Here is a 16,541-nt window from a genome sequence, read left to right as displayed (position 1 = left end):
TCAATTAGGAGCACGGATGAAGAAATTACCAAACATGCTGCTCGTCGCAGTCCTCATTAGAATGCTAGGCTAAAATGGAGGACGCTGTGAGTCAGTGTTTACCAACAAAGGGCTGCTTAAGAATGAGACGGAGGAAGCCGGGGCGTGCGTTTCCCCAAATGCCTGCTTAAATGCCATCTTCAGCTCTCTAAGGTCATTAGTTAGAAAAATCTATGGGAGAAAGTTGAGGCAGACAAACTGATAGAGAGCGAAGCTGGCTCTAGTACTGGCTTATGCAGCCCCCTAATCTCTCTGGTGGGCTGTATTTGTTGCCGGCTAAGCCCTGAGATGCCTGGCCTGTATCAGCGTGATGGAATATGAGGAGCGACAGTGAGGGGGGAAAGGAACCGAGAACGAGCAAAAAGAAGACAGTTGTAGTCAGTTAGAATGAATCTTACCATGTAATTTCTCCCGCTGATCCCATTCAGCACGCTTCACTTATCTCCTCACAAGCAGCGCGTTTATTTTACACGAAAATAAACAGGAAGATAAACAATGTGCACACTCTGTCTGCCCGCCTCGGTTTCCAGTCACACTGTCAGAGACCGCTGGTTTGAAAAGGTTTCAACCTTTTTTCCCCGAGATTAAATTAGTTTTGACAGGGGGGGGAAACTTAGTCACCACCAACCTGATGCATCATCAAATGAAAATGAGGAAGTTTCCTCTGCCTGAAAAACAGCAGATATGAAAGGAAAACCTCTGGGACGCCGAACTACACACCGGATTTTACAGAGAAAGCTACCAAAGCATAGAAATCTCCCAGCCTGTCCTGGCTGCTTATTTAAAATGTAATTTGAAGGAAATAGAGAAATATGATACAATCAAATGGACACTTGGTAGTTCAGTTTTGCATTTCCTTCAAGTTGAGGGATATGCAAGAGACACTTAAGAGACACAGTAATGTTTACCATGTTCATCTTGCATGCTAACATCTGCACATCTGAGTCTGACTGGTATTTTGTCATCAGCCATGATCAGATGATGGCGTTTTATGAACACATTCGCCAGGATAAATGTTTGCAGAGTATGCTTCTGCAAACCACAGATATGTTGAAACTTCCTGTTTCTTTAGGGTTTAGTTTTTAATTCCATCAATACGGGCAGAGATCCAGAATTCCTGTCAAAACTACCCAGTTTTTTTCACCCCAAACATGGCTGGAAACTGTCCCGAGGTCTGCTTAAAAGTATCATTACATTAAAAATGTTGAAACGCCTGTAACTTCACCATCATCCCCTCTACTTCCTGATATGACAGTCAGGTCATAAACATGTAGTGTGAACATGATATGACGCGTTAGGTAGAAATGTCAGCAGGGTACATAGGTATGACACGCACAAATGTGATTGCCAACATTTTATCCTGGCGACTGGGCTAGAAAAGTCAGGGCACGATCAAATTTGGTAGAATACAATGTGTTGGTACCGTGAGTGTCTGTACCAAATTTCATGGTAATCCACCCACTTTCACAGGATCAGCAACATCATAAAGATGCACCATCTGGGGACCATGAATGTCTGTAAGAAAAACTCGTGCAGTCCAACTAATAGATCTTGAAATACTTTTTCCAGGACCAAAAATGGTGGACTGACGCAGGCCGGCCATCTGCTAGCATGGCTAAAAAGAATTTAAAGATAAACAACCTAATGAAATATTTGTTTGTTTGTTTATTCAACCTTTATTTAAACAGGAAAGAGGTCAAAACAAACATACAACAGTTAACAAACAGATAACACACACAGTTTGACGTAATGGGACACAAGTGCTTGTTTAGGTCCAAGAGAAGGTCTCGCTCCTGCTGTTAAATCAACTGAACAAGATACCCAAACAATTATTTAGAGGCTTATCGCATCAGTTTCACGAGTGGTTTGACATTTTTTGATCAGAGTGAAATACACTGCAAATCGCTCGTCCTGCTCCTCCGCAACAACTACTGTAGGTGACCGACAACATGAGTTACAACCACTGCCGTCGGAGTTCCCATCCCTTCTACCCTAGGGCCTTGGCCACAGCAATTTGGCTGACAGCCTCTGTACACAAAACAAGAATTGATGCATTTATTTTCCACAGTCACAGTGTGACAAAACATATTTCCCCAGTCATCCGTATTGTGCACATTATGTATGGGGGTTGACAGAATATACAGTCCCTCCTCCTTCTCCCTAAACATCCTCCCCTCTCTCCTCTGCAGCGGTCCACTCCTCGTTCAGACCCCGCTGACGAGCCACATCTGCAGCGGCGGGCGCTGGCAGCATATCTGTGTTAAATTAGAGAGCAGCATCACCATCAAACAGTCCTGCAGCAGATTTACCCCAACTTCTACCCTCAAGGCCTCAGAAGCTGCAGACAAAATTTTCTCTCTGTGCGTCTCACTTTCTGTTTTGTTTCCGTCTCTCCTTCATTAAAACGGGGTGTTCACATGCATTAGTAAATAGATTTCCTTGGCCTGAAGCTCTTTAAAGTTCCCTTGGGCTGATGTAGACAAGACTCCTGGAAAATGCGGAGGTCTTGAAAAGCTTGTGTATTTGACATCACATCCGTGTTGCGCAGAAAAGAAGTAGAATAAAAAGGAACTTAGTGAGAATTATTTTGTCGCGGATCTTTTACTTGGACGGTATTTGTCGCTGTAGGAGCTTAGAAGTAGTCTAAACAGTCACAGTATTCACGCTGCCACATGTTGCTTTGAACTCACGTGACTTGTTTTACTTGTAATTCTGGGCTCAGAGGACCCCACATGTTGCCCCTCCTCATCAGACAGACCTCCCAAGATGGTGCTGGAATGACATGCATTGATCTTTGGAAACCCAATTTGGTCAGTAAATAAATCAGATTTCGAGGGCAAGAATGTAATAACAGAAGAGAGGCGCACTCTGATCTTCTGCTAAACAAAAACATACTCATTTTAAATCCATTTCTTCTCGGATCCATCCCTCATACTTTCCTGCCTCCATCTGCTGTTAAAGCTATTACGAGCTACTGCAAACAAACGATAACCACGCTATCTCTGGAGGAGCTACTCATCGCACTTTGTTTGAGAGGAACACTGAATAAAGCACAAACACAATGAGCGAAAGAAAACGCAGCCACCGGTCTTTTCATTCGTCCGTGCAGCTATCACACAGCGATGTATTCCAATGAATTCCTGTCCTCCACGAGTGGCTTCCTTAATGAAGTGCATTAGTCCGGGATGTGTGTGTATTTCTGTGGAGAGTAGGAGCAGAGTGGAGCGGTGAGGCGCAGGTAGAAAGGAGCTCTTTGGAGAGGATGATGTGGATGTGATGGAGGGCACCTCTTCAAAAAAGAAAAACCTCCACGCTGCTTGTTTCCCGTACAAAAATATTACTTTGCCATCACAGAGCAGACGAGCAGAGTTCAGGCGGGGGAGCGTGAGCGCTAAAGAGCAGTGCTCCACGGCTGAAAGGGGAGGGAGTACAAGAGGGCGAGAGCAGAATGGCGGGATTGTGTGGATTTGTGAAAGGATTCAAAGTGAGCAGCTCCACGAGGGAGTTTCACAGAAATCCCAATTCATTACAGCTGAATGACCGGTCATTGATTCATTGATAAAAAAAATTGTTCTGCCGGGATGTTGGGAGCTAATGACAATTAGCGTGACGTCGAGGGGGGCGTCACGTGACGAGCGGGGCCCTGCCAGTCAGTCGGCCGCGGTTTGTGATGCATGGCGTTAGCTTTTCCGAGGAGCCGATGGAATGATAATAGTGTCGAGGAGGCCCTCGGTGGCTCTGCGGCCTCATATCACGCTCAGTCATCTTCACACTCAGTAAAGTCAGCACATTTCTGCTGCCATTAAATTCACCACGGCTCATTGGGGATTGACACTGCACGCCATCAGTGTCATTGTAATGCCTTGTGAAATTCAAGAAGGATTCACTTCTTTATGCTTGGGACAATCATTATTACTAAATACTCTTTCTAAATGACTGGCATTACGCGCTCGGAAGTCATGTATTATTCACCTCACCTCGCCAAAGAACTAATGATTTTTACCCAGAAGTCCACACTTCATCAGGCAACGGGATAACCGTTCCCCCTAATGGCTATGAGATCAATTTAGCTCCGCAGCCGTTATCTCACACACTTGACTTACAGGGGCTGAAGTTAACAGGGCTTTATTTAGTGGCGGGGGACATTGGTTGCAGTGACCCTCGTAACTAGAGGCAAGAATTTCTTTACTCCGATATTCACTGGTGTGAGCTGATTTTAAAAAGTGCACAGGAGAGCTCCTCAGCGAATCACACCGTAGGCTATGAGGGAGCGCTGGGAAATTTTAATGAGGACTCTGTAAAAATCACATGCCCGTGGATTATTTGCTATGCATCGCGATCTTATTGGTGTTCTCCAGAAAATCAGCGCAATTATTGTTATCGAGCCTTTTATTTTTTTTTTAGCTGGAGTCAACTTTTTTTAAAGAAAGGATCCATAATTGTTGTGACTCCTCTGATATCCAGACGCTCAGCGAATACTAAGAGCCCGACTTCACGCTGTGCAGCAGGAATGCTAAGTGTCTTCCTCTGCAGTTGCACAAGGCAGCTATTATTGTGCTACAGTTTGAAATGCACGAGCGATGATTAAAATTTAATTAACGCCTGCACATTATGATCTTACGATACATTTAACTTTGTAAGCATCTCAGCAGTTGCTTTTTTCACTTTGTGGGGGTTTTTTTTTTCAGAGGATGTTAACACTTATTACTTTGCAAGCTTTGGTCAGTCAGTTATTAAATTAGAATGCCACATTGTGTTATGTCAAATTTTTGCTGTTTCGTTTCAGAAGTTGCCGTTGCACAAATTCAGCAAGTGCAGAGGCTCTGAGGGTGTGTGTGCGTCCTGTCATCTCAGTGTGTGACGTTGGAGCCACTGCAGGTCACTGAGCTGCAGCGAGCCTCACTGCTGCTGCTGCTGCTGCTGCTGCTTTTACTCTAAACTGTGTCATCTTCTTCACTGGTGTGGATATTTTTTCTCTGATTAGCACGTTGTACTATCTATCACAGCTGCATGCAGCTCACTGTATCTGAAATGTGGCATAATGAGGACTGAAAATCTATCTGAGAACTCTTCAGAGATTTAGTGTATGTTCACGTAACACATGTTCAGGTGAACGAGGCATTTAAAGAGGCGTGCGGCTGTGAGTTGTTGTTTTTCTGAGGCTTTTTTTCGAAACAACAGTTTGTTTTTAGGACGTCATAGAATTGGTAATCTCTCCCACTTGGTGGAGGGAATTGCTTTACTTCTTGAAGGTCTTTCGGACTGCATTTGGCTCTTATATTTCCCAAAGCAATTATACTCGGGGTGAATTTAGTTGTCTTCTGCTCTCCACGGTGGGCTGTGGGGAATGTTTTCTCTTTTTTTTTTTTTTTTTTTTCTACTGGATTGGGCTGTGGAGTGGAGGTTAGTGTGAAGTGGCTGCAGTTATGGTCAGAGACACAGCGCGCTCTGCTGGCGACGGGGGGAAATGCCGCCTTCTGTGGTCCATGTGTGTCAAAACCGAAGCGTGAAAAAAAAAAACAATGTCAAATACAAGCAGGTGTTGGTCTGTGAAGCAGGGGCGGGTAATTGTTACACTCTTCTCTCTCTCTCTGTCTTTCTGTTTCAGGTGTGTGTGAGTGCTCAGACTTCACCACGGGGATGACCTGTGAGCATTGCCTGGATGGTTACTATGGCAACGCTCTGATTGGCACTCCCGGTGATTGTCAGCCTTGCCCTTGCCCAGACCGTACCAGCTGTGCTCAAATTGCAGAGACAGGACAGGTGGTCTGTACCAACTGCCCTGCAGGACGGACAGGTGAGATGACCACCAGCGATGCAGTATCCTTTTTTTTAATGGCACCACATGTGAAGGATAACATGATGCAACACTTCCACAAGACAGATTGATGCTGAAAAGGCTGAGGATTTGTCATCCTACAATGCCACCTGTGATTCAGACACATCAGAGTTTCTAATTCAATTACAACAGACTCTGAGGGGACACGAGGACGACCTTCCGACAGTCTTCCCGCTCAGTCATCCATCTAATTCCCCGCCCGCTCATTTCACCTTTCACCCTTGCGTAGGGATGCGCTGTCAGATGTGTGAAGACGGTTACTATGGCGATCCCCTGGGACAATCCGGGGCAGCTCGGCCGTGTGTGAGATGCGACTGCAACGGCAACGTGGACTTGAACGCCGTGGGAATATGTGACCACATCACCGGGCGGTGTCTGAAATGCCTGGGACACACAGAGGGCGACCAGTGCCAACGCTGCCGGAGGGGTTTCTACGGCGACGCCCTGAACCAGACAGCGGTCCAGAAGTGCAGGGGTGAGTTAGTGATGAGGGACTGGGATGGAGGAGGGGTTAACTGAGTCATTATGTTTATAATTTAGAGAAAGAGAAATGTATTTATGTATGACAAGGTTAGGGGGGGTTAGTGGGGTTGTATGAGGTATTTATCCATACATCCAGTTTCCAAGTATTCACCAACGCTCACAACAACACAAACAAACATGAACACAAACTCGACTCGAGGCGGTGGTGGATGAGCTACTCCCGTGTTCTGCAGATTAAAATGACTGTTTCTGTCAGAGAGAGTCTGAAGAGAGCAATAAAACAGCTCCCTGTTGGAGAAGGACTGTCTAATAGCGAGGTAAAGCGTGAAAATATTATAAATGCAGCATACACTTAAACTAATATTGATTTTTAAGGTGGCTCAAATAGGATTTGCTGCTGCCCCTGTCCACAGCATGTGACTGTGCTGTCTGCTTCTCAACACTAAGGGTGTGCTGGCCGCCATCTAGCGTACGTAGTAAACTAACTACGGATGAGCACCTCATACAAACCCCACTGTTTTGCTTTCTGTTACTTCACCTGGATGTTTGATCCTCACTGTGCAGAGTTTGACACAAGAGGACTGTTCTCACATTCATCTGCTCCAAGGAGGAAAGTTTCTCTGTGCTCAAGTCCCATCTGAGCTAATCACTTGTTTACTGTTGTTTACATTAGCCGTGTTTCCATGGTAAACATATACATATGCACATTTTGCAACACATCCTCATACAACCTGAACAAACTGAGTTGGTTGATCGCCAGTGACTCACAAAATGACACATATCACTGTTTCCAAAACGGCAAGAAAACTACTCGGTTAAGTTTATGAAAACATTGTGTTCTGGGTTGAAATAGCTACGGCACCTTTGTAAATTCAGTTACAAAAACGTAGCAACGTTAGCTATAAACTTAAGTTTGTCTGGTACGCTACGTAAATTCACTGCGTTAGTAAGTTAAAAATGATAACAGCAGTCTCCCGGATGAAAGTCCACCCTGCCCTGCTCCCTAAGCAGACATTTTTGCTCTTCATACTACTATACCCCTGACTTCCTCCTTTGCAGCCATAATAATTACTATGGCCACTAGAGGTCGCCGTCGGACGGCAAAAGTTTAAATACGTGGGTCCTTATAAGTTGCTTTCACAGTCGACCTGCATTTTAAAGTATCGCCTTAGAAAAGCTTGATCATCATCATCATCATCTTATTGCGCCCTCTTTTCTGCAGTGGTATAATGGTTCTCCGACTGGAGCACTGTTTGTTTCAATGAACCAACTCCTCAAAGGAAACCACATGACAGTTGTGGAGAGAAACAAGCATCCATTTGCAATTTCTTTTGCCGACTTTATCAAAATTCTGTTTGGACAAAGACTGGCCACTGAATTTGGACTTTTCAGTGAAGTCTAGCAGATTCATAGATCAAGATTTTATAATGAGGGAGAAGGAACAATAGTTTTCAGAATTTTAAAAATGGTGACTGTACTTTTGTGGAAAAACCATCTCAGACACAAACTATAACTCAAAGCAAGAGTATTTTTATATTTTAAGCCTTTTTGGAGGAGATTTTTAAAAAATCCTCACTCGAGAGATGCTTGACATTCCTTCAATACCACTGTTAGCCTTCAGATTGCTGGTTTTTCCACAGGATAGAGTCAAGTAATAGCCTGAACGACATTCAGAACAAAGGACTCCATGGCCTTGGGTTCTGCTTTTAAAGTATCGCAGAAAATAGTGCATTCAAATGGGCTTGTTTAATCAGCTCAGGAGCTCCTTTTTAGACAAGTGAAGCACTCTTGAGTCGTGAAAGGTGAAAGCTGAAAATGGGGCGAACAAATGGCTGTGAGTCAGAAAGATCCCCCCCTCTAAAGAAGGAGAACTAAAAAGAGTCTTTGGTTTGAGAGAGTTACAGCTGTGATGTCTTCACTCTCTTTAAGCCGCGGGTCGAACTTCTGTACAGAACAACGTCAGAAATAGATCCACGAGTCTCCCTGGTGCTGTCGGTCATTTCTTTCTGTTTTTCCCTCAAGCACTCTGGCATCAAATCAATCAAAAGTCCCCCCCTCCCCTCCACGCTAACATGATGCATTGCCATGATTTCAACGATGCAATATGATTGCTTAAATAATGAAGTTGTTTTTATTTGTTTCCTCCAGCCTGCAGCTGCAATCCTGCCGGGACCTCCGGGCACGTTAACAAATGCCACCCTCAGACAGGAAGCTGTCAGTGCCTCGGTCACGTGACGGGACGGGACTGCAGTTTCTGTGAAGTCGGCTTCTTCAACCTCCAACCAGGTGTAGGATGTGAGAGGTATTAAAGATCGCCTGGGTGGATTTGTTGAATAGATTTAATAACTGAGCTTACAAACTGAATCTATTACTGGGATTTTTTTCCCCTGCCTTCCTTCCTCAGGTGCAAGTGTAATCCAATTGGCTCGTCATCCATCGCGTGTCATCCAATCACAGGGCAGTGTGTGTGTCGTGCAGGAGTGGAGGGGAGACTGTGCGATTCTTGCCGTGTGGGCTTCTTTGGATTCTCGTCACGAGGTTGCAGAGGTACAGGACTTTACTTCAGGCATCGCAAGTGCTCTATCCTCTAATCCTCTCATACATCTAACACAGATCACACGTGAAGGCATTTCTAACTCTTGAGTGTTTACCTCTGTTGCTCCCCCGTCTTCTTACGGCCCCTCTCATCCCTCTCTGTCCTGTGTCCTCTTCCAGCCTGTAACTGTGACCCAATGGGCTCCATCTCCATGCAGTGTCACGGTAACGGGACCTGCCACTGTCGCCAGGGCTTTGTGGGTTATAAGTGTGACAAATGTGAGTTGAACTATTTCCACAACAGAGCAACGCACCAGTGTGAGGAATGCCCGGTTTGCTATGGCCTTGTTAAGAAGCAGGTGAGTTTTATGGTTGTTTGCGACTGTCTGTGTGTGTCTTGTGGATGGACTTTTAAAATTCTACACATACAGCCTTCAAACCTGCAATTACTGATTTTTTTTCGGGTACAGGCAACACATAGAAACAAGCTGTGAACACAACACTGAAATATCACCATTTCAGTTGCTCTGGCAAACTATTGCCTGTAACTTTAAAGTCTCCACACCCATACATCACATCTTATGTATCTAACGTGTAGAACAAGTAGTAAACCCCACGGCTCAAGAGTAAAGCCAATAAACCTAGTATGCACCAGCTAGCGCGTCCACCATGGACGGCTATGTATGGCAGGACCACATGGACAAACCAAACAAACAACTGGAGTAAAACTGGCAATTTGTTAAGTTCAGTTTAAGCTTTATTGGCATACAAGTTTCAATAACAATTACAATTAAATAACAAATAATTGTATTCTAAGCTTAACATATTGCTGGTTTTACTGCAGTCGTGCATGTGAAGTGTTGTTGTACCTAGCTGACCAAGACAGCGGCCACTCGGATCCAATCAATCAATCAGTTCATCTCTATTTGTATAGCGTCAGTTCACAACAAAAGTCATCACATGACACTTTCCAAATTGAGCAGGTCCAGACCAGACTCCTTGATTAATTTATTTACGGAGACCCTTATCGACAGTGGCGAGAAAAAACTGCCTTTTAACAGAAACCTCGGAGCAGAACCAGACTCAGTGGTGGGCGGCCATCTGCCCACCATCCAGCAGCTACTGACAGACAGACAGAGACAGTCCAGATAGTCCACCATGTTTTAAAAAGAAGACATTCAGCCACTGCTAGCTTAACACTGACCTCAGGACTTTCATTTCTCTTCTTTTAATAGAATCTAACTGCCACCACTGTTAGCCCCAAGGAAAATATCTGGCTCTTCAGCTGCTAAATGCTAATGTTTGCTAGCTAGTCGCTGACTTTGTCTATCTGTGGGCTTACAACGAGGTGTTTAAACAACCTGATGTGCACATAAAAATTGTGCTATGAGTGAACAAGGGACCCCTTTCACATACAAGTACACACAGGATCCATTGTTAGTCAAAAAAAGAGATGATATAGCCACTTTAAGATGCTAGATAACTGTGTCATAACTAGCTAACGAGTGTTAAGAAAAAGGAATGCATCGTATTTTAAGCCTATAGTATATTTTATGGCTAAACATTAGCCTATAAGATAATATTAAATGGTGAAAGTTATGGATATGGATATTTTTTCTTTAAAGTGATTTTTATATATATTTTATATATTGGTATACAAAGACACAATAAACTTTGGCTTAAATATAAATGCACAGTTGCCTCTGAGATATAACAGGAGAAAAATGCAGCATTTTACAAAAATACTACATTTGAGTTATGTGTCGGCGTCTCACTAAAAGGACTACAGGCAGCTGCTTTGAATCTTTTACTATGTGTTACTGTGTGTTTTCTTCACATATTCATATAAATTCTTTGTACATCGATCGTGCCTTGGCTTTTGCTATTCCGAGGTGCAATTTGTTCTCGAAATAGCACAGTTGCCTCCCCGGCACATCTCGCCTTTGTAGACCCTCATGACAGCCATATGGCTCCTTTGTATTTGCAGATTGCAAGTAAACAGTAGATGTGCAGTGAAACAGAAAGAGACATTTGCCCTAATGATCTCCTGTGCTGCTTCTTTCTGTCCCTTCAGATTTGTTGCAACCCACGTCTGCATGCTAAGGTGCTGCATCCCCTGGATCTGGCTTTTCTGAGGCCAATCCAATACCTCCGACATGTTCAGTCTTTTCTCTGCACATAGTCTTGTTCCGGCTAAAGTAGCTCTGTGTTCTCTCTGGACCGGCTTGTACCGGTGTGAATGCATGCTGTGATTTCCATGGTGTTAGCAATTCAGTGAACATCCCGAGCCTTGTCTGCTCTGAACACCTGCAATTACTCTCACTATCCTCAGTCTCCCCCAGCTCTCCCTTTTCTGCCTCTCCCACTCTCCGTCTTTCTGCTCACATTTTCCTCCGGCTTGCACAGAGGAAGGAAAAAGACTAACAAGTACAAGGAGAGGGCAGCTGAAGAAGACGGAGGTGTGTGATCCATGATCAAGAAAGATATTAGAAGGAAACTGGGAAACAGCGAAGTAAAGAATGGGATAAAATAATGAGAAAGATATGCGGTACTTGTTTAAAGGCGAGAATGAAATCCTGCAGAGGGGCACAGGTTTTATAGATAAAGAATATGTTATACGTGGTGTTTTTAAATGACTAGACCAAGGAAGTGGGCTCATTAACGCCTCAGGTGCTATACAACCAGTCACTACAACATGCCTGACAAACACATGTGCAACCTGTGGTACATGCTCCCTGATGTGGAAAAAGAAAAGGTATGATCGCAGTGAGATTACACAGCCTTTTTATAAACCTGAACATTTACCCTCCAGGGTCAAGAAATTGGTGCCAATCACAACACCTTCGCTCCACTCTTAGACTCCGACTTCCATTTTCTGAGAAGTGTAATCTAGTTATCGCCAGAAATGCTTTCTTTGGCCACATGCTATGCAGAGAATAGTGTGAGTGGATGCAGATATGAAAACCGTATTTTATCCTTATCCTGTTGTTGATATTCATTTATTCATTGCTTTTGTTGAAATACTACATTTTTGATGTTATGGTGCACCAAGAATCAGAGTCCTATCTCAATCCCTGTGTCTGAATAAATAAATACAGATCTGGGTGGATAGATATTTTGCTGTTCTATTTGTTGTTGCAACCCCGGTGGTTTTCTTTTCTCTGTTTCGCTCTCGCTAAAATCTGTATTCTCATTGACGCCGTCAGTGATAAATCTCGGTGCTATTACAGGCAGAAAAGCTGAGGACTCGCCTGCAGGATTTGGAGAAGCTCTTGGCTCACTTTGATTGCCGAGGTAGATTTGGGAAGCAGCACCACCTGCTGAAGTATCACATGGCCAGGCTTTATGAGCATGAGCACCAGAGGGAGGATACTCTACCCAATGCTCTGGAGGATTTTCTGGCCTTCCAAGGTAACAGCAGCCAGGAGCCGAGATAATTCCACTTGGCCTGTCAGTCTTTTTAATGTTTCCTTCGTGGTCGTGCAAGAGACACTTGGCAGCCTTCTGCTTTGTGAAACGTGACGCCCGCTTGTACGCCATTGTAGCTATTGTGTCACATTTTGGCAGTGAGACGATAACATGCCATATCAATACATACAAGACCAGCAGGCATGGTTTAGAAATTTGACATGTAACCGCCCCCGGCGTTTCTTGCAAATGGGCTGCTGCTCTGTCGGCGTCTCTTCGGTGTGACGCTGCCGCAGATACGGCACAACAAAGCGATTAAATCAGGAAGCGGGCAACAATACAAACCTCTCCCAATTACTTTAACACAATGCTGATATATCCTCATTATCTTTGGGGGGAGGAGGGCTTACAGGCTCAGCTGCAGAGGCCAAATGGAGACAAATCATAACAATATAGAACAAGGCGCCGTGTGACCAACTTAATCCCTATTTATATGACAGGCGGTGCATCTCTAATCCCTGGTTTATTATGATTATAGTTGCAATCACGATAACAGTTGTCTAACAACCCCCCCCCACCAACACACACATACTTATACACACACAAACACACACATGTAGTTTTCAGCCATGTACTTTATGACATTGGGTAGCCCCATAATAATTTAACAAGTATATGGGAGCGACAGACTCACTGTGGCAAAAACAGCGCACACTGGGGCGCACAATACACTTGTTATCTCTCGTTTTATGAGGCACAAAGACAAAGAGGCGAGCGCAGTGTCACAAAAATGAAGTCACAAACATCCAGACGTGTTTCTACTAATTGCGTTGAGCTGGCTCAGCCATGCCGACTGACTAGAAACATCAGAGTAAACATAGTGAAACTGTGGCAAAAGTGTCAACATCTGGACGGAGTTATGTATGGATCCTGTTTTTCTGACTAAACACAGATAGACAGGAAGGATTTAAGTCTGAATTCACACAGTAAATGAGAGTAACGTGTGAGAATATACACAGCATTCCTGACACCGAGTCTTGGAAGAAATAATATTCATAGTGAAATAATCCGCGAAGGATTTACTGTGGTTTTTATTTGCTTTTGTGCTCTTTGTTCTTCCAGAAGCACGGGAGGCCTTCATAAAACAATTTTCCTTGCTGGAAGCTTCTGCAGGCAGACTCTCAGCCCAGCTGCATGGCATTACATCTGCTTTGAACTGCAGCATCAGCATGACAGAGGAAGAGAGGAAGGAGAGCAGGAAGGATGAAGGGAGCAGGGGTGTGTGTCAAGCGTTTGCAGAGACGATTGTCGCGATGAGGGCGTCTCAGGAGCAGCTGAAGCAGGCGACGCTGGACCTGGACACCATGGTAGGGCGAATGACACATATCTACATACTATGTCTTCAATAATATGAAGATTTCACATATATTACAGGTGTTTCAGTGCATCAAAATGCTCTGGAGAGCAGTCCAGAAGCATGCTGATAATGTATGGAAAGCAATTGATTTCATGTCCTCGCTCTGGGATGCTGCAGTTGGTGGAGCTCCCTCTGTATAGATCCACAAAGATCCCCCAAAGCAAAAACAATATTTCTCACCAGCCCCACACACCTCCACCATCCTCCTTCCCCCCTGAGTGGCAAATTCATGCCTCCTAAGGAAAATCCAAAGACTGTTTGATGGACGCTAAAATTAACAACTTGTTCTTCACCCACCGCGAGGCTTTTCACTGTCTCTCCAGCGCGCTCGCAGGAATCTATTATGGATACTGCTGCCGTGTTATTTAGGTGCGGGGAGATGAGAGAGGTAGTTTTGCCAATATATAGCTCTCTATTTCTGATTGTGTGTCTGTGCGAGCGCCGAACACACACAGACTGTACCTCCGCAGAGCCTTATCACTTGGGTGAGCCTGAAGCAGCGGCAATTTAATTTCATATTAATAAGCAGAGCAGCCTCCCAAAATGAAGTTGAGAAAAAAAAAAGCAAAAGTGTCAATTGTTGATTCCGTTTTCTCATTTTTATTTGCATTTCCTCAAATTAAATGTCACTCGGGGAAACGGTTCTGCATTTGACTGTATACGCATTACATTTATCAGGATGAAACTTCAGGGGATTCATTTTGAGGGAGGTTTTTCCATATGCTGCCACTTTGAATGTTTTTATAATACATGTACTTAAGTGAAGAGGTTCATTAGAGGAGTTTCATTATTTGCTAAATTAAAGCAATCCCCCCCCCCCCCCCCCCCGAAACACCATTCTGAGGCAGGACCAGGACCTGCACACAGATTCTTATGTTTTCAAGGTCACTTTGAACTCACAGAGCACATTTTTTTGTCCATTATACAGAAAGTAATAGACTGATTATGACAAAAAATCCACACAAATGTCTGATAGGATGAAATGATGAAGTGATATCCAGAGGGTCAAAGGTCAACTTTCACTGTGACTTGATAATGTTCTGCAAAAACCACTTTTCTGGACATTATTTAACGGTAATCACCTTGAAACTGTGGTTATCGTATACCGTAGATCTTCTGTGCTGCCAGGTTGAACATGTGTGTGAAGGATCCACGTTTTACAATTTGTAGCGTCTTCCTGTTCTATTTGAATTAGCTTTATTGGATAATCACACGAACGCATACAAGGACTTATACAATAAGTAGTTACGTCCAAGCAATCTGATTGGTCAACTAGACATTTATGATGTCCCCAATCAGCGCAACAGCACACCTCGCTCATCACTCGAAATTGTGCTCCACCATTTGAGAGAAAATCAGAAGCAGGGAGGTTTTGAAATGTTTTTTTATTCATTCAATTCAATCAGAAACAGCAGCTGGCCGATACAGACTGCTACCTCCTGTAAGGCTACTTCTGTCAGCCGTCAAAGTCACATTTATAGAATATGTACGCACTTTAATAAACTATTTCAGAACTTGAACTTTACCACTTGAATTGCAGAAGTTCTCCAACATATTTATATGAAGCGATTAGTCGGATTAAATTAATTAGTGTCATTAACTCTGCCGAGGAGGTTGTGTTTTCTCCCGTGTTGGTTGGTTTGTCAGCAGGATTACACAAAAAGGACAGAATGGATTTCCACTAAACTCAGATTGAGGATGGGTCTCGGCCCAGAATAGACCTCATTAACTGTTGGTGCAGATCTGCGCTTTTTTTAAAGAGGTCATATTGTGCTTTTTTTGGGTTTTTGCCTTTTTCCTTTATTGTGTTATGAAGCACTTTTGTGCATGTAAAACTTCTGCAAAGTGAAAAAGCCCCAAGTCCACGTCAAAGGGAGTTACTGTCTCCCACAGACAACACTGCTCCTGCACTGCCTGAAACATCTGGTTTGGAGTCGAGCCTTTACTTCAGTAACTTATGTGCGTCACTATGTAACAGCCGATAAAAAAAAATATATATATATATATATATATATAACTACTATAAAATATATACGCTCCAGTCAGTAAGCAGACATTCAGTTGCTACTGCTGTAGCGACGTTATTTTAGATCACACTACCTTGCTCTGCATGACCCGCCCTACCCAGCCTCTGATTGGCTACATCCTGCCTGTTGAGTAATGCGCATGTGCAACTCTCACCAAAGATTGAACAGAGGCGAGATGTCTCACTCCGTAGCGAAAACGGAGCGTTCAAGACACAGTGTGAAGAGGGATGCTGCAGCAATGAACCTGAAAATTAGCATAATATGACCGCTTTAACATTGCAGCCAGGATGTTTTTGATATTTCTGTTAATTTCTCAGGGAATAACTCATGAATCTTGATGAAATAAATCAGGCGTATTCAGGTGGATGATATCGATCACATCTATAATTTGATGTGGATCTAAATAAAAATCTGAATCCAGCAGATTTAAATATATTTTATTTCATATTAGTTATTAGTTGATTCAATTAAAGGGGGTTGTTTGGTATGTGAGTATATGTATATATATGAGTATCAACTTTCTTTAATGAAAATCATTTATGGTGCTGTTATAGATTGCTGCTAGACCACCAGGTTAATGCAGGTTTACACCTCCCTTGTGCAAAGTGGAAATGTTGCAAGGCTAAATGATAAAGATTGCAGCAGAATAATTTCTAAGATAAATATTTAGCATATTTCTGATTCCATCGATCTTTGATTCAAGTCATTTTGACTTTTGGGAACTGCAACACTCTTTGAGTTATTGGAAATGTTTGGATCACACTGAAACTCACACTGGGAAATCCCAAAATCT

The 16,541-nt window shown here is 43.5% G+C and overlaps 1 protein-coding gene across 2 annotated transcripts in view; it reads left to right on the top strand.

Annotated features, from left to right (window-relative positions):
- The window catches only part of lamc3 (laminin, gamma 3), a 124,798-nt gene that overhangs the window by 97,925 nt on the left and 10,332 nt on the right, over positions 1-16,541 (top strand). For both annotated transcript variants that reach the window (XM_084383019.1, XM_084383020.1), the window contains exons 15-21: positions 5,648-5,836; positions 6,108-6,353; positions 8,510-8,663; positions 8,766-8,908; positions 9,077-9,255; positions 12,127-12,307; positions 13,427-13,671. In XM_084383019.1, coding sequence (XP_084239145.1) covers positions 5,648-5,836; positions 6,108-6,353; positions 8,510-8,663; positions 8,766-8,908; positions 9,077-9,255; positions 12,127-12,307; positions 13,427-13,671 — 1,337 coding nt within the window. The remainder of the gene's footprint in view (positions 1-5,647; positions 5,837-6,107; positions 6,354-8,509; positions 8,664-8,765; positions 8,909-9,076; positions 9,256-12,126; positions 12,308-13,426; positions 13,672-16,541) is intronic.

Source organism: Pagrus pagrus (genome assembly GCF_965226575.1).
Source record: "Pagrus pagrus genome assembly, chromosome: 19".
NCBI classification, from domain to species: Eukaryota; Metazoa; Chordata; class Actinopteri; order Spariformes; family Sparidae; genus Pagrus; species Pagrus pagrus.
The sequence above is the reverse complement of the archived record's forward strand: the minus strand, read 5'-3'. Positions and strand labels throughout refer to the sequence as shown.